Raw genomic sequence first — 27,223 nt, forward strand, 5'->3', positions numbered from 1 at the left:
CAGCCGCCCTGGTGAGAGCTGCCAGCTGCCGGCAGGTCTCTGCGCTCCCCTGTGGGTTCCCCGGCTCAGGAAACCCCCCTGTACGCCACCATCCGCTGCTCCGCTGGGGAATGCGCCTCCACCAGAGCTGATCGCCTCTGCGAGCCAACACGTAATTAGTTCGTGAAGTTCAGAAGTCATACCATGATACAAGAGATGCCTCTTCTGGTTCGCTCTCTTCCACTGGACTAAAATCAAGGGCGCTCTTGTCCAAACCCAAAAGTTCTGCTATGCGCTCGGCTCCATATAAGTCTCCGTACTTGTTAATAACCTAAAAATGGAAGAAGAGAAGCTTTTGCTCAGAGAAAGACCTCAGTGACATTCACTCTACTTTAAGCCAGTCGTTGTCAAAAATTTAAAAAAAAAAAAAAAAAAAGTCTTTCACAATTAACACTACTAGAACAGTCAGAACTCCCAGGAAGCCAGGCGGGGGGAGCATAAAAAAGAAAAACAGAAGCATTAAAGGCTATTATCTGAAAGCTTATGTATAATTTGCCATCATTTAAGCTGGCATGTTTTTCTTTTTTTAGGGGGATGAGGGGGCTTTGTATCCTAAAGATGACAATGACTGTAAATTAGACCTGCGTGGCTGATTGACAGCACAAAGTTATTTCGAATGCCTGAGTCTAGGAAGGAAACCACGGCCTTCTGTCCTCCTCCCTCCTCCCACCTACGCTGCAGCTGCCTGTTCACGGAGACATTTACCACACCAATGACTTCCATAAAACAAATTTCAGTTCTTAATTATTTGTATATTTATGTGTACAGAAGTATATTACACATAGATATCTGAATTAACTGAATGGTAGGTTATTGCTATGACTAACATAATAGAAATATAAAAAGCCTACCTTCCGTTTTACAAATTTGTCCCAGTAATTGTTAGGAAAGGACCTACATAGATAAGGCAAAGATATTTCAAGTTATTTAACTTGTTAGGGGAAAGAAAAAAGCAACCAAAAAAAAGAAAATACCGTGTTCCTGATCACTGCAGATTCTGGTACAATTTCATTGACTCACACACTGCACTTCAAATTATGAGAACAATTTCTTTTCATGTGGACAACAGTTGTTATTAATCATCATTCGCTGCAATATCATCTTCTCCCTCCCCCCCATTTTCTTTTTCACATCCACAAATACGATTGGCTACAAAAGGACAGCAGGCTAAATATTATCACCTAATGAGCCTAACAACTCAGTAATAGCAGGGTAGTCACTGTAACATCATTCATCTCCTAAATAAATACTTTATTGCTCCTAGCCATAAAATCATATGGACAATGATTTTCAGAGGAAAATAAGACAGCCCTGTAGCATAAATAATTTTTAAGTTCACTGGATTACATTTCAAATAGAGGCTGAACACTTGGGAACCAGTGGACAGTTTGCCAACATAAAATTAAAATTAAAAAAATCTTAAACCCAGAAAATTGCAAAGATCATTTAGCAAAAACAGGGGTTAGTGGTAATCTTGTTCTCAGGTGTATCATATTGTTGTTACTGGATCTGACATCCCTGAACAAGACAAGGTAAAAAACATTTATAATTCTAAAGCTGCAAGACAGTTCAGCTAAAGAGCATTTTGCATTATCTGCCTCTGAACAGCCATGTCCACACTGGTAATTAAAAGAAAAGCTATTGTGTATACAAAAGAGAAAGAAATGAAGCAGTAAATCTTAAATATTGAAGAGGTGTCAGGGTATCTTTTATTGAAAATTCCCTGTTTTTTTTGAGACTAGTGAGCAACCATGATGCTTCAATAAGCAACCAGTTTTATCCAGGGAGATCTTACAACAGACACTAGGAAATACATCAGCTTTGACCTGCAAGAAAAAAGATAGCATTCTCTCTTATCAGTGACATTTCCCTGATCTTCAACTTGATCATAAAAAATATTGTTCTTGAACTGTCATATGAATACCAACGCCCAGGAATTCCTCATTCTGACGGTCTTACTGTATATCATGCCAGTTTTGAAGAATGCCAATTAGCAGGAAACACTACAAAATTTGAGGTTTTTCTCTCCCCATTTCTTGGATGTATCATGAAGTTGAGCAAATATGCAGGAAGGTAAAAAAGAAAAATAACCGCTTAAACTAAAGGACAGCGTTGGTAAAATAAAGCAATTGTTAACATCGGAAGAATGAGATTCCAGAACACTCTTCTGCTGGGATGTGAGGCAAACTTCCCAACTACTATTAAGTGCTCGATTTTTTTATTTTTCTGAATTGAACTTCTGAATGAAATTACTCCAGATAAAGGCAAATGGTTCCAGTGACTCAGATGGTATACTCTGGTCCAATGCTCTATTATTTCTTTCCTTGATTTCTCAGAATTTTAAGCAAAGTGTGTCTCTAATGTAGCCAACTTGTGTCTATCTCTTTTACCACAAACATCTAACAGTGCTGTACCTCTTTTGCTTTTTTAATTACTTTTTTTTCCACTTATAGAAAACACATTTCAGTGCTTTCTGATAACTACTACCCTCCAGCAGTTGTTATCCTGATGGTACAGTACCTGCAGTAAACCTCGGGAGTCATTTCACATCAGAGGGAAGGATAAGTCTGCTTAAATCAGCCTTAATCTTTTACTCTACTTCAGTAGATAGTGCAACATGCTGAGAACAGGCTGTACAGCATGTCATTTGGGATAAGCTGACAAGATATCTCATTAATTCATGCTTGTTTTTGCTGAGGATAAACTTACTGGATTTCTAGATAGCTTGCTATCAATAGTTAAAGAAATGGGTTGGAAATTAAGCAAGCTATCCAGTTTCCCAATTACCTGCTATTGTAACTTTAATAATATGTGCTAGTCTGTATTTCTACCTGAAACTAAGGAAAATTCTTAAAATTCAGGTATAGGAAAACAAAACATTCAAGATTTTCCGATATATTAGACATTCTAATTTTAATGAAAGTACTAAGGGCACTATTTATAATGTACAAAAATTGAGTATGACTGATAAGATAGATATTTTGGCTATTTGGCAGCATATTGTCACCCTGATGCATTTAATTGATTATTTTTTCTGGCTTGTTTTCATCAAATGCTTACTTATGCCTGCACATACTAGCCACAACTACTTTATGACTTGTAAATAACTTTGTTCTTTTCCAGCTTTCTGTTACTGTCCTTAAATTATGATACTATTAGGGAAAGACAGGAATCTAAGCCTAGGTATACTAGTACCCAAACATGATTCTAGTTGTTTTGAAAGCAAATTCTGAAAAATTGCCTGTAGACAAGGCATTGTTTCAAGAGAAGAGAGTTGACTTACTATATTTCTCTGTGTCACTCCTACAGACTGCTGCAGCTTACTGACACTTTTCTTTTTCTTGCCTACACTTGTATCATTCACTCACAGAACTACAGGTGAGTCTCCTAGAATCAGTGTGTGACTACTACAGTATTTGCTAATGCATACAACCTGAGAGTAATTCCTGTCAGACCTACCCCAAATCTGGGATTGCTATTTCACACTAGATTTACTTCTCTTGTCATATACAAATTTTGTTAGCAAAAAGTGGGAAAGAAAGGCAGGAAAATACTGCTATACAATATGAAAATGAAATTGAGTCACTGAAAAGGATGGAAGTTATCTTTTTAAAACTTTCTCAGTAGTGTCTAATATGTGAAATGCCTTGGAGAGAGCTTGTGAGGTAAGATGCACAATCCTTGCAAACCCTAGAAAAATGAAAAGGAGGTGGAATATACATGTTATGATAGTATTTATTAAACAAGCAGATAATACAGGATTTCACATTAGAATTTACTACTGTAGCATCCAATATAAGGTGAAAAATGCCTTTCTTTTAGATGAACTAGGTGGTAGGTGGACAGGGAAGGTTCTAGATCAGTGGCTTAATGAGCTATAATATTTATAAACAGTTTACATATAACCATTTAATTTTACATACGGAGTATTTATAACCAGGCGATCCCATTGTCCTTTAATATCATCTTCAGATGGCTGTTCAGTTATGTATAGTCCGTCAAATTCCAGCTTTCTAGCTACCTCTTTTTCTCTCTTAAATACAACCAGAGGGACCTATGAAAATGACAGTGGACATCTTCGTCATGGTTTATATATTTTTAGAAATCATGATATCTACCTACAGTATTAAGTACTCTTTATAATACTATATAAGACCAAACATCACATTAGCACCTCCTACAAGCAGATCAATGCCTAGCCAGTCTCTGAGCAACAGCCACTTTGGAAGTCAAGCCCCCCCCCGGTTTTTATTGCTGGGCGTGACGTTACATGGTATAGAATATCCTTTTGGTCCATTCAGCTGTCCCAGCTGTGCCCCCTCCCAACGTACTCACTGGGGGATGCACAGAGTGGGTAAAGCAAAGAGAAAACCTTCACACTCGGCAATAATCAAAAGGTGGCTGTGTTACCAACACAGTTTTAACCACAAATCCAAAACACACACGCTGCTATGAAGAAAGTTAACTCCATCTCTGCCAGACTAAGTACACGAGGAAAACATCTACATATTGAATAATGAAAATTTGTAAGCAACTAGGAACAAATAGGTATTCCAGTATTAGCTCCAAAAATCACTTTGGGACATAGCCGATGTTCTTTAACAAATAATAGATTCGTAATAAGATCCAGAACTTGCCTTTAAGCAATAGTATCCAATCACACAGACAAAGGAGATGATAGTATGAATAACTGCCAATGCTCTGAGAGCAGGTGCCATGTAACCTGTACTTTCTTCTAAAACAAAAAACACCATGCCCTCCTCCTCTTCCTCGTCATCAAAAGAGTTCCAGAGATTAGAGTCTTCCTCTACTTCATCAAGTGGCTCTTCTGTCACCTGGGAGACATTCAAGCACATTGAAAACACACAATAAACTTAAAAGCTTTTCCTTTACTATAATGGCAAATGATGTTTGCAAAGCCTGCTCATGGGAAGATGATAGAGCATTAGCTTTGAACAGTAATGATGTCTTTCATTTTCACAGTGGAATTCTCCACATCATCTCATATCACTGCAAAGAGAATCTAGAAAAAGCAAGAACAGGCATATTACAGTTTACAAATCTCTCCTTTAACAGTGCCATAGCAAAACCAAAACAAACAATGAAAAAGTTATGCAAAAATGTTTTCTTGGAAGAACCAAACAACGACAGGGTTATCTAATATGACTCAATTTAGGGTTTGTTTGTAATCTACGTTGTTCCTGATTACTAGAGTCTAGGAAGAAAAAAATTTCTCATGTTATCAACTTGTACATTGTCCATACATTTTTATTTCATGACTTAGTTTAGAGCTTACAAATTAATACAGTATTTTGTAAATACCCCAAACCGTAAAGCTGACATATTCCCTAAATTCTTCCAGCGACTTTAAAAACCTGGCCTTTAAAATAAAAGCCCTAAATGCCCTTCTTTTGACAGCTTCATCTGAAAGCCTAAGTCCTGTTCAGTCTTGTTTGGCTTCCACTGACCCTTTCCTATCTATGACAGATGGACTTGTACCGATAAACACAAACTTTTGTCCTCGCTCTGCAATGGAATGGGTTGTTGGCTGACCCACAAGACCCAATGAAAAGCAGAAGAGAGTGGAGAGAAAAGGACTGGCATAGACAAAAGCAGACTTCTGCATATACTTTTGAAGTATATACTTCTCTAACCATATGGGATGGAAAGAGAGAGGCAAGAAGGGAGCCTTAAAAAGCCCTGACGGTCTTTCTCCTGGAATGGTGCACATATGTTCTACCCAGTTTTCAAGAGCCTTTTGCATCTTTACCTGCCCTGTCTCCGAGACTGTAACTGTGTTGTAGGAGTTGTTTTTCAAGATATTTGAAATCAGCATTCAGTTACTTCTAGACTGAATGTTCAGCCAGCTGCTTTTGTCTTCTCTGAAGTTTTTGGTTGTAAACAACAGAACTAGAAAAAGTAATATTGGAAAACAGAAGATTCATCAGCTTATTGCAACTTGCACGCTATATCTAGAAGGGGAAAATCAAAAGGGCCGGATTCCAGGATAAAGATAAATGAGGACTTTTCTTACAGACTTCAAATCTGTAAGGAAAGGAAAAAAAATGAGGCTTTTATGGATGTGAGTTCTCTTTAGTGAATTCTACTCCTTTTCATGGATAGAGGTTGCGAAGATTCAGGAATAAAATTAGTGAAGGCTGCTGAAGATGTTCTACTTTGTATCATTGGGTTATACACCAGAACCTGAAACAACTCATTAGATTCAGGTAAAACCGTAAGATTAAGTTTAAAGTATGGATGTATAACCTTCTTCATCAGTGATATAAAAAAAGAACTGTAGCCTACTATGAAAAGACTTCTCTTGCTTTATATCTCTTCTGCCTGCTCATACCAATCAAAGTCCCAATGCCAGTATTGAAATATCTTCATCACAACATTATCAACATAACAACCATATTGGCAATGACAACAAAGAAAATGGAGCAAATAAGTGTGAAAACTGAATTATACTCTCACATGGAAACACAGAATGGGGGAAAAAAAAAACATTTGATATTCATTAGAGATTACTAAATTCATGAAAAAATATGAAAAAATAAATTAAATAAAGCAAGCACTCCTCCCAAAATGCCAAACCCCAGGCCTGAAAGGCATGAAAAAAAATTCTGAACCAATTAAATATAACTAAAACATGAGCTCATCTAGTTAAATTGAGACAGTAATCTGATTCTGAAATTATGTATAAACTATTTCCTAGTCAAAAATGAATGTAGTCAGTAGGGTTCTTTAGAAAAAGCAGAAATGTAATCATTGAGAATAATCAGGTGAACTGAAGTCTCTCAGTATCTTTAAAACAAATGAGAGAAAAAAATGCAACAGTTTTGACATTTGAGTTATTTTAGTTGGATTTAAAATTTCCCATGAGAAAATTAACAATCCAAACAATAACAGACTTATGTGAGTAAATGAAAAATTGCCTAGAAACACAAGCTCAGCTATAAAGGAGGAATGAAATAAATCTGTTTTTATTCAGCCTGAGTAAAATAAAAACAGAATAGGTTTAATATCACAAATTTTAGTTACAAAATTTAATATATTATTTTAACTACTTCATATCTAAATGTTTTAGTTCATGTTTGAAGGGCTTGTAATAATGGCTTTATTAAACAAGCCTTGAAACCATCATTAAATATTCCTCTGGAAGTAACCAAAAACATTTAAAGAACAATGCATAATCTTACCTTGTAAAATAGAAGAATAAAGTTGATGGCAAAAGCAACAAATAGAGCAAGAAACCTTAAGTTATAAAAATTTCTTGCCAAGTAGTGCTGAAAGTAAAAAAAAAATTAAAAAAAATAATTAGAGGTGGCCTGTAGCTAGTATCAAGATAAGAAAAGTAGGCAGCAATGTTTCTAAGAAAGTAAATACATAATTGTGTTGCCTTCATACACCAGTTACAATGAGCAAGGGCATTTCTTGGCAGCCTATTCTCCCATTTCATGGTAAGTGGGATTAAAAATAATGGGCTTAAAATTGCAACAGGGAAGACTGAAATAGAATATTAAGGAAAACTTTCTAGAATGAAGTCAGGAAAAGAAATGCTAGAATACTGGAATAAACTACTTGAGAAGGTTTCAGAGAGTTCATAATTTGATGTTTTTAAGAACAAAGAAAAATCTTATGGAAAATAGAATTACAGATTCTAGAAGTTAGATTATAGAAAAAGGAAGCTCCTAACATGGAGCTCAAGAGGTTAATCTGTCCTGTTAGACCAAGATAGGAGAAATTACATGCACAAACGCTTTATTTATATAACTCTATGAAGTACTACAAAAATCACAAAAGACTGAATACAGCCAGTCATTTGAAAACTCATGCCAATGTTCCTTTTATGATGACATTTCTCCCTTCAATATCAAATAAGTGTTCTATATTACATAAATAAAAATTCAATGACTAAAAGAACTTAAGAAAAACTTACAAGCATTTTTGTTTGATAAATTTCCAAAGCTTTGAAGAAGTTAGCCATAACAGCCTCTGGTTTCTCAATTTTTTGGACATGCCTTCGCTTCTTTTTCTTCATTTTTCCCTCTTCTAGCTGCTCAGATTGTACTTCCTTCGCTTGATCTTGTTTCTCACCATCTTCCATGCTAGAATAAATGTTATTTAAATAAAAATACCTAGCCAAACTTCTGTATTGTAAATGCATTCATTCAGAAGGAATTCTAAATTGAAATTTAGTTTTGACACTGGGAGAAAAATGATTGTAAGTAAAAGACTTGAGGTAGACTGTACACCAGAATAAAAAAGTGACCTTAGTTTCAAATGATATGCAAGAATAGAGTTGTTGAGGGGAGATCAAAAGGGTAAAAAGCCAAAAACCAGGCAGAAGTTACTGCCCCAAGTGTGAAGTGAATAATGTTTGCCAAAACCAGTGATGTACATATATGCTCAAATACAAGCAACATAAAAATTTTAAGAGTTCACGTGTACTTTCTTGAGCCTGGGTCTGAAGAAGAGAAATAAAGCTTTTGGGATCTGGTACACAGTATCATAATTGCATCACAGTATCATAAAATGAATTCATTCCAGCCAAGGCAATCACTGTTGTCACAGAGATGAATGAATAATAACACAGCAGTTTGCTTCAGAGGGTCACACCTTACAAAGTATGTAGAAGATGACAATCATTCCTCCTGCACCACTGAACTGCCTTTATGAAAATTAAGTATCAAGACTGTATGTAGTAATAGGGGAATTTAGTTACTAAACTAAAAAAAAAGCTGAATTTGCATATATGTAAAAGAATGTTGAGGCATCAAGGTGGTTGCAAGTTTTAGGCATGAGGATAAAGAAATGCAGCGTGTGGTTCACTTTATCACACTACTACTGCAGTAGGAATCATGTGATGGGTGTCTAAGAATGTGTTTATCTTCTACCAAAAAAAGTCCCTGTTGCAGCCTCAGAAATGTAAGCCATTTAAACTCAAATTTTTAAGCTGAAGGCAATTTGAATATGCTGCAAAAGTACTTAAGAGGAGAATTAAATATGGCAGACAAGAGAAGACAACAGAGAATAGGGAAAATAAGTCCAATAAAATGATAGAGGTAGAAGCAGATCATGCTTATGGAAAATAAGAGGTGAAAGAGCCTAAAATAAGAAAATGAGTGGCACAGGAGGTTTTGGGTGAATTCCTAGATGTTTATAAATTGCTTCACTGAAGCACTGGTGAATATGCTAACTAGTGTCTAAATCAGGAGACCAAAGTCAGTCAACAAAGAAAAATGCCCAACAGTGATACGATTTAACAAAACTTTTAAGAGGGGTCCTTTGACCAATCTAAATATTAACCAAGTTAATAGTACATTGTAACATGGTCTACATAAAACAACAGTTTCTGAAACTGCTTATTTTGAAGTTACTGTCTTCATACTGAGTAACACTCATCAACAGGTTCTTTAGCTACATGGTACCAAAAAAACCGTAGAAGAGTTTAAGTGCACTTTTCAATGACCGGAAGTGCTCTAAACAATGAAAATAATATGCTTAACATCCCTGCAGGGATTGAAGAGAGAGACAAATCATACCAAAGCAATTCACACGTGAATTTAAATGCACACATATGTGAGCATACATATATGTGTACGCATTCTTGTCCATGTAAGACATACATATATACATATATGTATATACACATGCATATAAGCATACATACACACATATAAACATATATATACAGAGGGGGAAAAAAAAAAAAAGGATACTTTTCAGACAGGCTATACAAAGTGCATCCGGTCCTAAGATATTGACCCCAATGGCACACTTAAAAAAAATTAACTTTGGCAGATAAGTGGATAAAGATAAATGAGGCTGAAGTAAACATTTTAAACATGAATCAAAATAGAAACAAAGAAAAAATTATGTATAGCTTTTGAATATGTGAGAATCTCTAGGAGCTCTTTTGCATATGTCTACAAATATTTTAAGGGCGTTCATTGGGCTGCAAGCCTACAATGTGGCTGCAGGTCCAGAAAGACAGCATGCTCCTTAAAAGTAGGATGCTGCTAAAGCAAGGTAAGCATTTTAAAAGTTGTTTATAAGGCAGTCATATGTAGGATGACTGGACAAAGGACTGTATCTGCTGTCGAGTTCACAACTTGAGAACAGATAAACCAGCAATAATAAAAGTGTTGGGTTAGTCAAATCTTGTGTTTCAATGATCAACTATTGTTGCCTGAAAATTATAGTGGGTAGTAGGGAAAGTCTAAATAGTGGTAATGACAAGTTGCAGAGTTTTTTCAAGACTGATGCTCGTTTTTAAAGGTAGCTATGGGACTTTTTAAAAAGACAATGGCCACAGATTTATTTATACATGCAGAATTGTCAAGGGCCACAAAAATCAGATTACCATTTTGTTGCCCACTGAGATGGTCTGCCACCTCTTAGGGACTGTGCTGCTTTTCAAAATACTGAGGAGACAAAGTGTACATAAAGTGCTTTGAATACTGAGCATTGCTTGGATTCTTTCTGGCCAAATTATCTAGCATTAGGAAGTAGCAAGGAATTAAACAGGAATTGTGTAAAAACTTACTCAGCCTTCTCAGCTTCTGCTTTTCTTTCTGTTTCAGCTTCTTTTGCAATTTCAGATATCTGCAAAAAGTAGTTTAACTGTCAAAATGGATCCATTCAAATAAAATTTTGGTAACTTTACTTACTTACCAAAACTAAGAAACAAATAAAATAATTACCACACTATATTTTTTATACCACTTCGCACTTCTAAAGTGTTATATTTTTAAAAATAGACAGCTCTGACTAGACTTTAACAGTGAAAACTGCAGAAATTCTTCTGATAGCCTTTTTCAGTATAGTGTTATCAATACTGTAACTAGCCCAGTCGACTGAACAACTTAAAGTAATTATACACGGTTATCAGACAGATTGTGTGACCAATTGAGGATGAAGGTAACTACATCCAAATCATATCCCAATACAAAAGTCACTCACAGCTCTGACTAGACTTTAACAGTGAAAACTGCAGAAATTCTTCTGATAGCCTTTTTCAGTATAGTGTTATCAATACTGTAACTAGCCCAGTCGACTGAACAACTTAAAGTAATTATACACGGTTATCAGACAGATTGTGTGACCAATTGAGGATGAAGGTAACTACATCCAAATCATATCCCAATACAAAAGTCACTCACAAAGACTCAGTGCAGTTACTGATTATGTGGAAAATGAGCATCAGTTCGCCTCATTCCAAATACGAAATGAGGAATAAGATAACAATGATAGCATCAAAAATCTGAAAAATATCTGTGTAATTATCAGATATTACAAAACCCAATTACTTTGTCAAGATCAACTGATGCAATTGAAAACAGACAAATATTTAAACAACTTTTACTTATGCAATATCTTCTTCAAACTATTTATCTTAGGTGGGTTGATGGTTCATTAAACCTTTACTAGCACACCTCACAAGCATCTAAGTATGTGTTTACAACATTCCCTTGAGATAAGGAAAAACCAATATACAATTTTACAGATGGCTAACTGCAGCAAAGAAGCTGGGGCCTGGATTTCAAACACCTTTAGGCTCAGTGTTGCAAGACCAAAGTAAACTCATTTCAAATGCAGTTTGAGTATCGAAGCTTCACTGGAAATCAAAGAGATGCAGGCTCCAAAGTCCTAGATTCACAAAGGAATCTAAAGTGCCTAAATGTGTTACCGTTCATTTTTGCAAAAACCTATCTTAACTCTTTACCCTCTTCTGTATTCTCTCAAAGTGCTTAGACACCAATTGTCTATTGGTGTATTCTCCTACATTTCTGGTTAATACATAAATACACTTATCTAAACTTTTCCCCCACTACTCACCTGGATGCCTATCTCTCGCACATAAGTAGTGAAAGAATTTATGAAAGAATTTACTAAATCGATCTTGCCTTGCTTATCTCACCTCTTATCTGTGGAACCTCATCTAGTACACGTGATGGAAGCATGTGTAATTCTTCCACAAAGAGTTTCCCCTAAGATCTCAAGCTGGTGGACGGTAATTCAGAGATCATTGGATGACGCCTAGTTCTTCTCTCTCGCACATAGGTAGTGAAAGAATTTATGAAAGAATTTACTAAATCGATCTTGCCTTGCTTATCTCACCTCTTATCTGTGGAACCTCATCTAGTACACGTGATGGAAGCATGTGTAATTCTTCCACAAAGAGTTTCCCCTAAGATCTCAAGCTGGTGGACGGTAATTCAGAGATCATTGGATGACGCCTAGTTCTTCTAAGGGGTAGGGTGGGGGAAGGATGAATAAAACCCTATCCATCCTCTCCATTCCTCTATTATATGCTCTCTCAGTTGTCTCCTTTGCAAGCTGAAGAGCCTTAACCTACTTAATTCCACGCATGAGATTTGTTCCATATCAAGTTTTGATAACTTTTTGACCTTCACTGAACCTTTTTCAGTTTTATCACATTCTTTTTGAAATGGGGGAACCTGGTCTTCAAGACACAGATATACTTTGGGTTCATGGACCATAGTAATATTCTGGGGTTTTCCTCTCTATTCCTTTCTCAACAATTCAAAATTTCAGTTTGCTTTTTTGATCTGTGTTGATTGACATTTTCATTGAACTGCTACTTCTGTACAAGTCTATTATATTCCTAAGATTTCATACCCAAGCAGTAAGAATGAGCTCAAAATCCAACATTTTACATGTAAAATTAGAACTTTTCCTCCCATATATATCACTTCACTGATTTTCATCTGCTATTTTAAGGCAACTTTGCACTTAGCTCTTGATTTTACTGCTTCTATCCATCTGTTTGTCATCAAGTTTTATCATTGTAAATGCTTAAGAAAGACATAGTGACTTCCTGAAGGGAATTTTTGATTCTTACATTGCTGTTTCTTCTTTGAATTCTACTTAATATTTATATCCAGTGCTCTAACTGGATTACTTGAGCCGTTCATATACACAATGTGAAGAGCAATTTCTGTAATATAGAATTATTTTAAACATTATTTTGGTAAGTTTCACTAGATAACATACTAAAGGTAAAAGCTGGATAAATTGCATAGCTGACTTCACATTAATGACTCAAAGTATCTGCACAAATTACTGAGCATTTTTATCAATAGTTACAAACAAATCTGAGAGAAATGTATAAATTGAAGTAAAGCAAAGAAAATTCTAAAATATTTACTCAGATCTGAAGTAAAATATTTACTTCAATTATTGTTGAAGAAAATTTTAAAATATTTACTCAGACCTGCTAAGATCCTTAAGTTAAAATAGTATTTTTAAATACCAACCACATTACATTTATGCTAAATGAGACAGGATTTTAAAAGACTGTCATTTTTAAATACACACATAAAAATGAATTAATAAATAAATAAGAAAAATAAATGGAAAAATATAGTTCAATCTAGCCAATAAACAAATCTTGGAGAAAAACATATGAATGAAGAGGAAATAATGAACTAAGAAGTTGTACAACAGAGGTTTATCTTGAAAATATCTGGAAAGCATATCATAAAGAGGTGGATTAATGACGAGAGGAAAGATATATTTGAATAACAAGTAGAAACAGATCAGAAGTGTAGAGTGAAACATAATGCCTTCCAAATATGACAAATGCATTTGGGTTTTGACATATAGTTCAATCCATTTTTAAACAGAATGATAGATTATACTTAGCTCAGCTGAGTGGAATAAAATATATTGTTCATAAAACAGAATAGAAGTAAAGAATGATTATATGATAAACATTAAAGTACAAGAAATTCAGGCAAAATTATTTCAAATAATAGGAAAAAAAGGATATTTTATTGTATGTGATCAGTAAAGCATGTAGAAAAAAGACGATAATGATAAGGCCTTATTATGGAGAAAGTAGATTGTAAAACTAATTGAAATATACTGTGAAAAAATTGGGTATGCAAAATAAACAAGACTGTAAACTATTTAAAGCAAAAACTGTGCCTAGAAAGCTGCTAGCAATTTTTGTTTTGAATAATGTCCAAATGAACAATAACAACAATTTACTGCAGTGAAATCTAAACACAATGGGCTGAATTTTTCTGCCACATAAACTCTCCAGTTTGCTTTTAAAAGAGTACAGATTATAAAGTATGTTCTCATCGAGAACATTTATTAATCAGTAAACTAGCAAATAATTCAGTTACTAATAGAAAATTCAGTAATATATTTGTATTATTATTATTTTCTGCAAAGACATACAAAATCTCTTTAACATACCTTTAATCCTTTTCTCTTACAAACTGTGTTTTCCAAAGATGACTGGGTATCGGTACCATGGATTTCTGCAATATCTCCAAGTCCAGCATCATGACCGTGTTTTAAGCCACCTTCTTTCTTTGTATGAATGCCAAAAATGTCTGAGATCATGTCAGTTTCTCCCTTTTCACCCTTCACAAACTGCACAAGTTCAGCTCTGATGTCATGCTCAGTGCCTTCAGCTTTTTCTGCTTCCATAACATCATCATGGATTCCAAACTGTGTTGGGTCAGGCATGTCCCCTAATATTTTAGTAACTTTAATGTTTTTGGCTCCTTCAACCAGGCCACCCCCAAATACAGTGCTCCAAAGAATCTGGAAAATTCCCCACACTATAGTAAAGAACAGTTGGAACATTCCTACAAAAAGGATCCAGAAAAAGGAGAAAAACACTTTCACCATCTCTTTTACTGTCATCTTTCTAACTTTCCTGTATTGTTTCCTTAGGTTCTTCACAGTGACCATTTTAAAAAAGTTGGCAACATTCTTCTTCACTGCAACACAGGCCATTGCAAAAGCTGAAGCAGATTCCAGGGACTTCTCTTCTTCCTCATCATCTCCAATATCCACTACATAACAAGGCTCTGCCTCTTCCTCTTCCTCAGGCCTCTCGGATGAATCCGTTTCAGAGATCTGGGATGCTAACTGCATTTCAAAGATTGTATCTTCACAGAAATTCACAAAGAGTTCCATTTTTTCTTGCTCTCCTCCTTCATTGACAACATCAAATATGAACTGCCTTTTGGATTCCTTCACCTGTGGCTTCTCCCACTGCATTCTACTAGATTCACTGATTTCAAAGTAAACTCTTTCTATTTTCTTGGCTCCACCCATTATTTCAATACGGCCAAGGTATGGTTCAAAGTAATTAAGAACACTTTCCGCAGGTTCAAGTAAGCTCTGAAGACGTGAATCATTAGGCATGTGCTCTGAAAGGTTTGTTAGCAGTACTGCTACATTAAATCCAATGTCTTTGGCTGGTTCATGGAATCTTTCCACAAAATCAACATAGTTAAACATATCATTTTCATCAGCTTCTGCACAGGACAGCAGGAATTCAATCTCTGACTGTATGTATTGTTTTTGAGCCTCCATTGATTTCTGGAATTCCTTCTTTGAAATGATGCCTTTACCATCTGGGTCATGTTCTTTGAAAGCATCTGAGTTAGTCAGATCTTTTAACTTGAGGAACATGTCAAAGAACTTCAAAATCATTTCTACATTGCTAGATGATTCTACAAGCGTGTCTACCATTTGTTTTCCAATAGTTCCATTTACAACGTTACCTAAGTAGTGTGTTAAAACAGGAAGTTATTTAGCATCGCTACATTTTAAATAAATAAATTTCATATTCATGCTGAGAACAGAACAAAAATGTTCTTAAATCTTCATAATTTTTCTTTCAACGTGCTTTTCTGTAGCAGCCCTCTTTTTCATGACTATGTATATTCCAGAATAATTGTTAAATAAATATGAAATAGTTTTTTTCCTGGCATTACATAAAGGCAATTAAAAACAGTTTAGAAAGTTTAATGTAATTATTGTACTTTATATTATGAAGCTGAGATAATTATATTTGACTATAAAGAAAAACAGGTCCAACCTTCAAGCAGTGACAAGAGCATCACTACCATATCCTTTAGCAGATCTAGCAGTTCTTTAAGCAATTCAATCTGACCAGAGTCCTGGAAAAAAAACGGAGTGTAAGTTGTTTTTTCTTTGTATTTGTCTGAAAAACTAAATACATTTGGAAAAAAAACAGTATGCAGGATGGTTATCGAAATGTAGTTCACATTCTTCAGCAATATTTCATTGTCATTTTATCATGATTACTATCAGAAGTCTTATACAATATGAGGGTAACTTGCTGCAGCAGAGGTATTAGTACCATAAAGATAAGCTTTAATAAAGCATTAAGGAGTACTGAAGTGCAGATAAGGGACAGCAGAAACTCACAAAATTGGTTACTCCACAGATCTGGCAGTATTCATCTCAGAAAGAATCCATCCTTTCTCACTTCACAGGGAATATTTAATGGCATAATGCATTACCACTCAAACAGAACTAGAACTGTTTAGTTCAACTACAGAACATGGTAAGTCTAACACGGACTTGTGACTAACACTAAGGACCTAAAAACTATTAAGTATCCTCAAAATTCTGATATACTTCTGTAGGGTGGGAAGAAATCTTATGAGTAAGTCAGAGGGTAGCAGAGACACTGAAGAAGAGTGAGGAAATGACTCTCTGCACTGTTGCGTTCAGTGCCTAGTGGCTTGAGTGTTTGAGTACATTAAGCAGAAGTCGCAAAAAAACATAGAAGCCTGAAACTGTGAAGAGGGGTAGGACTCCACAATGCCCTGCACAGTGAAATGAACACTGCCTGTTGCCCTCCTGCTCAGTGCCTGTGATGAATTAACTGGACAAGTTGACTGTCACATTCCCTCCCTCTCTGAATCTTTCCCAGCTTTTGTCTTGCCCTACTTAGCTGTAGCATGGGAACCATGCTTTTAATGGTGCTTCGGCTCTGACAGATCATCAGGTTTTGGCAACAGGGAGGAAGGAACAAAATTGCCACCTTCGTTATCAGAAAGGTATAATTGAGTTGGAAGCAGTGAGTTTGATATTAGAAAAGGTGAGTGCACAGTGATGATTAATGCTAAAAGGAGTGATATGAAGATGTTAGTCCTGAGATTCAATCTTGCACCTCTACATTACAATAGGCCCATGCACAACCAATGAGTATCAGCATATTAACTGCTTTACAGCTTTCAACATTCACTTGGCTGTAATTTATAAGCATATGCAAAGAAGGATTACTTGACTATTGAAAATACCTGTGAAAGTTTCATCTGCATATTGGCAAAGACATGAAGAAAGCCAACAACTGCATCCCACAGCCTACTATGAGCCAGACTCTGTTGATTACCTATGCAAGGGCCCTAAAAAAATTAAGAAAAACACATTTTTTTATTTATATAAAATAAAATAAGATAACATAAAACAAATAAAACAATTTGCTTTCCCAAGATTTCTTCCTGGAAAAATAAAAGAAGAAACTTCAGGCTTCCATGAAGCTACATGAGAAAGCTTCCCAAGGTCTCTTTGGTATCTAGTGCATAAATACTAGATCGTATCATGTTAAATATGCATACATTCACCTGTTTTAGTATTAACTTTACACTGGGCCAGTGATTCCATGTAACTTTAAAAAATTAAAAAAAAAAAAGCCAAAGTATTTACAAATTTATGATAGGACATGATCAGGCTATGTAATCATAGAACTTCAATGTTACTACCTTGAGCAAAACATTTTGTTTACCTGGATATATTCTGTAAGGGAATTGAATATTTGTTTGGTGACAGCCAAAGCTTTAGAGAAGTTACGTTGTCCTGATTCATCAATGAGATCCTTTCCTGAATAGTACCAATAGAAGTCACTGATTGATTCCTAAGAAAAAACCCAACAATGTTATATTTTCTAATTTTGGATTCTGTATGCAGTATTTACTGCCTGCATTTGTATCACCAAAAGTTGAATCAGCAGCAGATGAAATTTAGTATTCTGTGTCAATCTGTTTCTCATGGCAATAACTTTTTGCGTTTCTATCTAACTATGCTCCCTGCAGAAGTGAACAATGAAATAAATTAACAAACATCTGGTTTCACACAGAATTCTGAAAGGTCATCTATTTTAAAAGGAAAGAAGAGATGAAATAAATTATATCAGAATTCTTTATTTTAGATATCCCTGAAGAGAGGATTTTCACATTTGATTTCAGTAAAATGTGAATTTATAAATATGTTACACTCCATTTTCCTGTTTTTTCCTCACCTGAAGACGCAAGAGATAGTCAACTGTACTAATGATAATATTCACTGTTGTGGTGTTGCCCATCTGAGTACGTAGGTAATTTTGAAAATCTGAAATAAGAAGTGATTTGTGTTTGGTTAGTATATATAGGAATAAAAAATACAATGTTATTTTCATATTTTCATGGAGACATGGAGAATACATTCTTTTTAAGTACCTTGTTGGGTACAGATGCTTATGTGGTGGAAGTTGAACTACAGTAGATCACAATGTAAATACAACTGAAGAATTGTTTTCCACATGACTTGCAATAGGCTTTACTATTAACGATTGGCATAAAAACTGAAATTAAGATTTAAAAAATTCAAATTGAACTCCAAAATTCAAATTGTTGGCATGCCAGAAAATGAAATGAGTTAGGGGAAAAAACCCATTAGAATCAGTTCTATTCAACTCTGTTTAAGAACAGACTCATCACACATTTTCCCAAAAATTAATTCAATTCACTTACCATTGTTATGCCCTTCACAGAGCAGTTGTAAAAATCTAAATAGATCTCGAGTAAATTCATCATGCTGCAACACTTTTTCACCTTTAAAATATATAAATACAATGATTATGTGACAACTGTTATGATTAAATATGCAGAACACATAATCTTACAGCAACCTTTAAAACTGGAATTCTAATTAAAAAACAGTATTATAAAAGCATTAAAGCAATTTAAAAGAAACAGACTGATAATAATGAAAAGAAAAGCTGAGACAGAAAAAGCAAAGCCAAGATATTTAGCACTCCAATGCATCCATGGTTAAAAAAAAAAAAAAAAAAAAAAGAAAGCAACAGGATATATATCTAGTAATTAAATGGTTAGTCATAACTAAAATCATGCCTTAAATATGAATGACACTTCTTTAATAAGCATCAAACTGTTTATCCAAGCTGAACACACAACCTGCTGCAGACCATAAAGCTAAACCTAAAGATATCTGGGAAGATGCAATGAAAGATTTCTCTCTGTATTTGCAACACATTTTTGCAACGATAGCATTGAAAACTGTAAACCCAAACATACCACGCTCACGAACGATAACTGTGGATCAAAGAAAAATAACAAGAATACAGGATAAGAATATTGGAAGTTACAATGTTTTTCTTAAAAATTATTGCTAAAGATTTTGTAAATATAAAGCATATTCAGAACTCAAAGCCTAGAATTACTTATAGTAAGTTTATCAACAGAAACCTCAAGCCACAGAAAATAACAGTTCTAGTTAAAGAAGGAAGCACGAATAATGTTTTAAGCACTACTGCAATCAATTTCATTCTACTTACGAGTTCCTTCTTCAGTAACCATTCCCAGGCCTTCTGCTTTATTTTGTCTCTCAAACGCATTCAAGTCAAGAACACTTATATTGAAAAAAAAGAAACAAACAGGAAAAAGTACTATAGTACCCAATGGAAAAATTATTTTCTTCTAGGAAATCTCTGGAGGCCTTCAACAACTAGACTTGACCCACTGTGACATGCATTGCCTCGTATTTTATTTAATATGGATATCAAATAAAAGAGCTTGGGTTGAAAATAAGGGTCCAGTGTCCATTTCTGAAAAGAAATGAGTCTCAGGTCAGGTCTCACCACTTACCTAACTTCACTTCCAGCAACGTCATTCATGGTTTCACGTATAAATGAAAAGTAGAAAAGGAACCTGAAATATTACTGTTTATATTGACTTAAACCTGCCTGCCAAAAGGACATTACTGCAGTTATTTCTCAGTCACACTGTTTTCCACTAAGTTATCACTATTATTTCTATTATATTGTTACTGTATATATTATGCATTATTATGTTATTCAGAAGACGTATGGAATCTCTGATTCCATATTCAGAAGACATATATCGAATCAGAGATTCCATATCTTCCAAGGTCAAAATACACTGATATCTGAATTTTCTTTTGCTAAATTGGCATAGCCCAGTATGTGGAATAGCGGATGATGATTTCTCTCACTACCCAGTCAGAATACTGTCATTCAAACAGTCCAAATATAATTCTATGATTATCTATTTTTTTTCAGTTAAACAGCAATGCAGTCACATATTCTACTATCTAGCAACATCATTAAAATCAAAAGCATTTTTTAAAGCATCATTTTCATTCTCTTGTCAGTGTTCAAGTCATTTTATCAAAACCTTTTTTAATGAAGTCCTGAACAATACACATACACAATTGGTAATATCATCACTGCAGGTCCTGCTTGAGCAAGTCCTTGCTAAATTGTTCTACATAAATGGAAAAATTACAAGATAAATGTTATTTAATTAGGCTGCAACTACTCAGCGATAATTTCTGCAGTGCAGGTCACCATTCCTTCCACATTTTGTCCTGTCTTCATACAGCTTCTCCACTTCTAATTCCCAGTCTACTCCTTCAGAACACTTCTGTTGCTTTAAAAGGCTGAGAAAAAGAGGTTGTCTACTGTAAGAGTAATCAGAAACACCAACAGTTTTCCACCTTCTTTATGGGAGTCCTTTACCTTAACTAATTTGAACTTCTGGTTTATCAAGGGAATGAACTACTATAGTCTCACCGGCCACATGCCATCTCTAACAAACCTGATACGTACACAGAGTATTCAGCTGAAGAGACAGAGATTATGTAACTCGTCAGAGATGCGCAGAAACTGAAAGCTCAGTAAGGCTCCACTAGCCTGTCTCTCCTTCAGTGATGGCTTTTCTCCATCCTTAGAACCACCCAGACAGAAAACCTGAGGGATCTGGGACCAGTAAAGGAGCCATTACACTTTACTTTTCTGCCTCTCCAAACTAAGCCTTCAAAGGCATACACAGTCTTTGCTTTATTTTCTCCCTTGGAAGAATACTCTAAAAGATTAACATACTGTTCCTCTGATTCACAGAAATTTCCCACAAGACTTCTACAATCTGTGCCTCCTGTAATTGAAATCTAACAAATCCACCTGCACTGAGCAATAAGCCACCAACCTGAATAAAACTGAAACTGTAATAATACGATTTATGCTTTTACCTGCAGGACTGCATCAACCCAGAGAGACTTTGAAAAAATCCAGCATCCTTTTTCTCCTTCAGGTAGTGTAGCATTTTCTACAGGGTATACATTTTTGGAGAAAAAAAAAAAAACTATATTAAAATTATACAAATCAACAACTTCCTGAATTACCATTCGAAATGCAAATCACTGGCAAGCAATAATATCATTGTTGTTATACCAAAAATACCCTGATATTTCTTCACTGTTTAGCTTAAAATTAAATGCATTAAAATAAAAACATGACAGAACACTAAAATTCTCAAAAATCACTTGCCTCCTTTATACAAGCAAGACTCACAGTAGTTAGAAAAGCATTACCTGTTGAACTATGGTATTCCCACCATTTAGAATAGCAATACCAAGTTTTAGTGTTTCAACAACCATGGGTCCTGTATGACCTGTCAAAACAAGGGTACAGTCAATAAAACTTGCAATTATGAACTATTCAATCAGAAAAGCAGTCTGGAAATTTTACCTAGTATAGTTGTAATTGACATTTATTTTGCCTCATTAGATACCATATACAAGTTGTATATGATATACATGCCATAGGTATAACGACATAATACACTATATATATGTATAGCATTATACATATGATATGTATATCATGTATACTTTTAATACTTCACAGAACATTACCTTTGCTTGCACTAATCATCTGAAGGACCATCTCAGCAGCTCCACGATCATGTAAGCGAGCTTGCTGATAGAGAGTTCTCTGTTTTTCCATTTCTTTCTCCTGGGTGGGGAACAAAAATGACAACTGAATACAGACTGGAACTGATTCAGGAAAAATAGGAAGATGAGAAATGTGAAGTTGTTGAAGGCCACCTGCCTCCATAATCCATAGGTTGTTCGATTCCAAAACTTCAGAACACACCATCTTTCTTTTATATGAATAACCTAGTAAACCAGCTCAATACACACTCTGTTATTCTTGAATTTAATCTAGTGGACATATTTAAAATACTTGCACATTAGGTGATGGGAAAGAAAAGTTATTTAAACTCTCACCTCAAATGTCTTTTCTTTTTCTTCTTCTTCCTCGTCTTCTTCCTGACAGCTCTTTTTATGTTAGAAACAGAAATCACAAGATTTTGCTTATTATGAAACATAATGCCTATTTTTACTAGAGTATTTCTACAAAAATGACCAAAGAATTTTTTTCAAGCAACAGTTAACGGCATTAAGAAGATTTAAAATCCCTGTAATCGTAAATATTTGTGCTCATCCACACTAAGAAGCTGATATTCCCTAATGTATGAGTACTTCAGGGTATTGATCCAACTACATACACACCCTGTAACTGCAGGCTATGTGCTTTTGTGTCATATCTCTATTTATATCCATAATATTTATCTTCACAGTCAAACTCTCCTCACATGTCAGCTGTAATCAATATGTTGCAAAAAATGTCAACTTATTTTTGACAGACTTCAAATGCAAACTCCAAAATAATTACCCAAAGAATAAAGATAACTAATATGTTAAGACTGCTCATGAGTTAATCCTGTACAAAACAAAGTGCCAAGTGATATCAACAGGATTGCACCTACTACAATTTCATAACATTATTTTAATGTAGGAAATTTCTCATTATATATATAACTCTGAACAGCATTTGCTTCATTAAAAATATAGAAATTACTAGTTTCAAGCAGTCCACATAAGAAACAGAAGGAGAAGGTTTACAAAGCATCTAAAATTAATGGGAAGTACCTGAGTGGAATGAGGGATGGAGCTTGAAATGATATATTTACCTTTGCCATCATGGCGGAATAGGCAATATATAAAGGATCATCTTCTAGTTTGCTATAAAGAGTAAAACATATTTAAAATTATTTTACGATGTAGTAATAAAAAGATGTCAGGTTCCTACTAATATTTAAATACCATTTTTATTACAGGGTATTTTATTAAAGTATATACACGTCTACTTGAAATGCTATTACACTTGAAAATCGTATTATAAATGTATTTTCTTATCTCAAACCAAGTCTCTCTAACTTTTTAAGTAAATGATTTAGAGGTTTATTTGGACATCCAACTTAGTCATGTTGAATAAGTAAGGATCACTGGCTATTGCAGGTGCAGAAAAGTATTATGGAGATATAAGTTAGAATTAATTATACTGTCAGATGGCAAGATTATGTTAGTCATACAGAAAAAGTATATGAAGCACTGAAGTACCCTACTCATACAAAATACATATTCTAATCAACAGTCTAAATTCAAACATATTCAATAAAATGTAATGAATACCAACAACAAGAAAACACATCTATTACCAGCAGAGACCAGGGGAGGGTACTCTGCATGAACCAGCAGTTCTTATAGACTTTATGTTTCTATGAGAATTCATGCTCAGTCGTTTCTGTATTGGGTATTTACCAGCTTTTAAAATGTCAAAAATAGTCAATATTTGTCTCAATATAAAGGTTATACCAAGTTTAAATACATGAAAACTCTAACGAAACTGAGAGGTAAAAAAGTATTCACCATGCACAATAATGAACTGCAGTTGTGTTAAATCACTTCTGTAATGTTATTAGAAATTCAATTACTGTGTGCTTTTACTCAATGTGCTTTTCAGCACAGCTCTTTTTACCTTCTCTCTGTGAGAGCACTGCGACTAAAATAGAGGATAATCTGATGAAGTGGATCAGGCTGTTTTTTCTCGGTCTCTTCCTCTTCCTCTTCATCTTTTTTTGGAGGTGTCTGTCTCAAGATTTATATCAGAATATACAAATTAAGCTTCGTGAGTAAGAAAAAAATTGAGTAATTAAGTTTAGGAAGGGATTTCCTTAATTTTATTCTGTCCAATTTGTATTAACTTCCAGTATTCATCTTATTCAGCAAAACCTGCAACATTATGTGCCTGTATGACTCAGAATGAGTTAGAGTATCTGATTGTTATTCATATTTGATAGTAACATTAGAAGTTTCTCATTTGCAAGGTATTGAGAATGAGACAGTGCAAAACTTAGGGAAGCCTTATTCAGCAGAAATTATGTGTTTCCAGTGGACCAGAATTGAAAGAAAATCCCAGCTCAATTATTAGAATTATTGGTAAATGGAACTATTTTTAATAATAGCATCAGACACATCCTATGCAGACTGTTTGCTACAAAACTTTCGTATATAATTTCTAGGTAATCTTGATTGTACGAATTTAAGGACTGCTCTTATTGTCAACTTCAACCATATTTTGGCGGTTTGAAATATAACTTAGCCAGCACTGGCAAAAGAGCAGTGTATCACCTTTACCTTACTTGTGTTATCACCCCTTTGTAGGGTTTGTAATAATTGTAGAATTATTGTAATTATAGTAATAATTGTAATTACAGAAGTTCAGTTTACTTCTCTAGTAAATCTGAAAGAATTGTAGTCACTGTTTTGATTAATGTCCTCATTCCTTCCTTTAGAAAGAAGCAACAAAGTCAAAGACTGTGACCATATAATTGTCCAGAGTATGAGAAGAATACATTAGCTGTAATTCTGAAAAATCATACAACCTTCTATACCAGTGGGTCTTTAAAAAGCACAACATGACTGCTTTTGCTAACACTGAAGCATCTCCTGATACATCTTCATGTGATCCATGAAGCTATATATTAATTTTCATGGTGTTTTGATACTATGGAGATAGGCCCCTTGGAAGTATTTTAGACAAAGTAACTACAGAGAGGGAAGAGAAAAAGCAGTAGGCTTTCTGAATCAATATTCAGTAACAAAATGCTGAAGTTCATCAATCACTTTTATCACGTACACATGTAAACTAAATTTTTGCTGAATACGGCTGCGTATATTTACTTCTCCTTATGATGTATCAACAAGAAAACAGCAAAATTAATTTGTATCAAAGCTGAAAATGTTAAAATTAAATATTATGCATCAACAAAAATCTTAAAAAGGGGAAAAGGATCAACTGTGTCAAGCTTTAAAAAACCAGTAAATAAAATATAGGAACATAGGAATTACCATAATGACAAAAATAGTCTGACAGTTCATCTAATCCATTTCTCTTCCCAAGAATGAGTATCACATAGTTCGTCTGAAGGCATAAACCACCTTAATGCACTTCAGTGTGCATCACAGGACGAATGTCTTTTTGACCACAGCAGAAAATGACCTTATGCCCTGAAGCATAAGGATTAATATTTTATAAGATTATGCATATGCATACAGTACAAAAAAATTAAATATAGTTTATAATAGATACATAAAATATACACTAAAGGGGGCACTGAAAAATATGCCCAATTACGTCAGTACTTACAGCCAAATCCTGAACTAGTTTCTCCTCAAATGAATATTCCTCTGTTTCTATCCAATAGTTCTGATAGCCATGGAGGAAGAGGTTAATAGAACGGTGCCTGGGGGGGTTGTGAAAGGGAGATCAAGAGGGGTAACGGAACATAGTATAACAGCTCAGGTGGTTAATGATTAGTAAGGATACGTATTTGTACAATTCTGATCCTCTGATTGGTCAGTGAAACAAAACGTAAAACATAACTAACATTCCGTGACAAATCTGCATGTATTTTTGAACATTCTTACTATTTTTTTTCTACACGTATGTGTACATTACTTTTTGTTTTGAAGGCTTTGGGAGTGCTAATGTGCATTATACGTGAAACTGCAGGACTGGAACCTTAATGCAAGCATGGGAAAAATACACACTTGAACAGACTGAGAATGAGTGGGTGGGATTTATACCTATGAGATGTAAATCTAGTTTACTAGATTTAGGACATTGAGACAGCAGAAGTTGGCCATCAACACCAAAATAATTATCAAGTGCTTTCCAGCATGTTATCTGCAGACAGTCATTGCCTTCTTCCACACAGAGAAGCCTAACCTCAGCTGCTTTTCTTTTAGTTCCAAATCAGGGCAGTATTAATGTGTCCTCAGAGAAGCTGGATTACAAATACATAAAACCTGCTCTAGAAAATGACCAATTTTAGAAAACTCTTAGGCATATTAATTACTACTATACAGTATTCATTAATTTAACTTTCCACAGAAAATACAGCTCATGGCAATAAGACTACACATAATAATGGCCAAACGATTTTCCATCTTTACATTACATTTGGGGAAAAATTTTGTTCTGAGGTGCACTACATGAGGTTACAAAGGTTGTTCCACACAGCCTTCATTTACTCTTATCCCGCACCACTAACAAAAGCTATACAAATTGGCTGTATATACTATGACTTGTTTAAATACACTGTGCACATAAATTATTATTTTATAATGGAATAGCTATTGAGCCAACCTTCTAGGCTCTCCTGCTGGCACTGGTGCCATTTTATTATCAAACTTCAAAAACTGACCAATCAGAATCCCATCTGAAAATTGTACAAATTCATGTTTTATGACAACATCAAATTATGGCTGGGAAGGAATAAGTGTGCGCATAAGGAAGAGGCTCTCCACAAGTTACATTACCGTTAACTTGAGTATAAGCCTGTCATACTGAGTTTTTTCATGTACTTTTTCCAGCCAAACACGTTGAAAGGTGCTCAGGAAGAAATTGCTAATTTTGTGTCTGAAGAAAAGCATATAGGTTTTCATTGAAGAAAGGCACAAGTTAAATTCAATAAAGTAGTCAGAAAGAATGTATTCGTAAACTGTGTATGAAAAATTGCCATGTACAACTTCGCTGTATCTATGTGCATATACAGATGACAGAATATAAGACGATTTTTTTTACAAATTAATTTTCTTAAAACATCAAACATAAATACACACATCTCGGAGAAAACATTTATGACATAAGACACTTTTTCAAAGCCATGTATATTCATTAAACACAGAACATGAAGAATTAGTATTTCCTAACTTAACTGATGGTTTTTTCCTTGAAAAATAATTTTTTTTTAAAATATAACTATTTCTTTTGAATCTCCAGGCACTTCTCAGAAAAGGGAGTACTTGGAATATTTATGGTAGAAATTGAAGTTATTTTTCTATGATTTAACAAACACCTGCACATTAATAGACATTTCAATTTCTG

At 34.6% G+C, this 27,223-nt stretch overlaps 1 protein-coding gene across 5 annotated transcripts in view; it reads right to left on the minus strand.

Annotated features, from left to right (window-relative positions):
* Nucleotides 1-27,223, minus strand: part of RYR3 (ryanodine receptor 3) — a 282,481-nt gene that overhangs the window by 15,893 nt on the left and 239,365 nt on the right. For 3 of the 5 annotated variants that reach the window (XM_009283662.2, XM_009283664.2, XM_009283661.2), the window contains 22 exons: nt 26,656-26,755; nt 23,810-23,919; nt 22,962-23,013; nt 22,216-22,266; nt 21,841-21,940; nt 21,517-21,596; nt 21,175-21,251; nt 19,463-19,536; nt 19,203-19,220; nt 18,639-18,719; nt 18,149-18,237; nt 17,636-17,764; nt 17,151-17,255; nt 15,917-15,998; nt 14,275-15,599; nt 10,592-10,650; nt 7,982-8,150; nt 7,242-7,328; nt 4,677-4,874; nt 3,963-4,093; nt 891-933; nt 183-310 (listed from right to left, as the gene is read on the minus strand). In XM_009283662.2, coding sequence (XP_009281937.1) covers nt 183-310; nt 891-933; nt 3,963-4,093; nt 4,677-4,874; nt 7,242-7,328; nt 7,982-8,150; nt 10,592-10,650; nt 14,275-15,599; nt 15,917-15,998; nt 17,151-17,255; nt 17,636-17,764; nt 18,149-18,237; nt 18,639-18,719; nt 19,203-19,220; nt 19,463-19,536; nt 21,175-21,251; nt 21,517-21,596; nt 21,841-21,940; nt 22,216-22,266; nt 22,962-23,013; nt 23,810-23,919; nt 26,656-26,755 — 3,288 coding nt within the window. Of the gene's footprint in view, nt 1-182; nt 311-890; nt 934-3,962; nt 4,094-4,676; nt 4,875-7,241; nt 7,329-7,981; nt 8,151-10,591; nt 10,651-14,274; nt 15,600-15,916; nt 15,999-17,150; nt 17,256-17,635; nt 17,765-18,148; nt 18,238-18,638; nt 18,720-19,202; nt 19,221-19,462; nt 19,537-21,174; nt 21,252-21,516; nt 21,597-21,840; nt 21,941-22,215; nt 22,267-22,961; nt 23,014-23,809; nt 23,920-25,480; nt 25,578-26,655; nt 26,756-27,223 lie in introns of all 5 variants that reach the window. The other 2 variants (XM_009283665.2, XM_009283663.2) reach the window with 1 other exon arrangement.

Source organism: Aptenodytes forsteri, unplaced genomic scaffold, assembly GCF_000699145.1.
Source record: "Aptenodytes forsteri isolate BGI_AS27 unplaced genomic scaffold, ASM69914v1 Scaffold342, whole genome shotgun sequence".
Classification (NCBI taxonomy): domain Eukaryota; kingdom Metazoa; phylum Chordata; class Aves; order Sphenisciformes; family Spheniscidae; genus Aptenodytes; species Aptenodytes forsteri.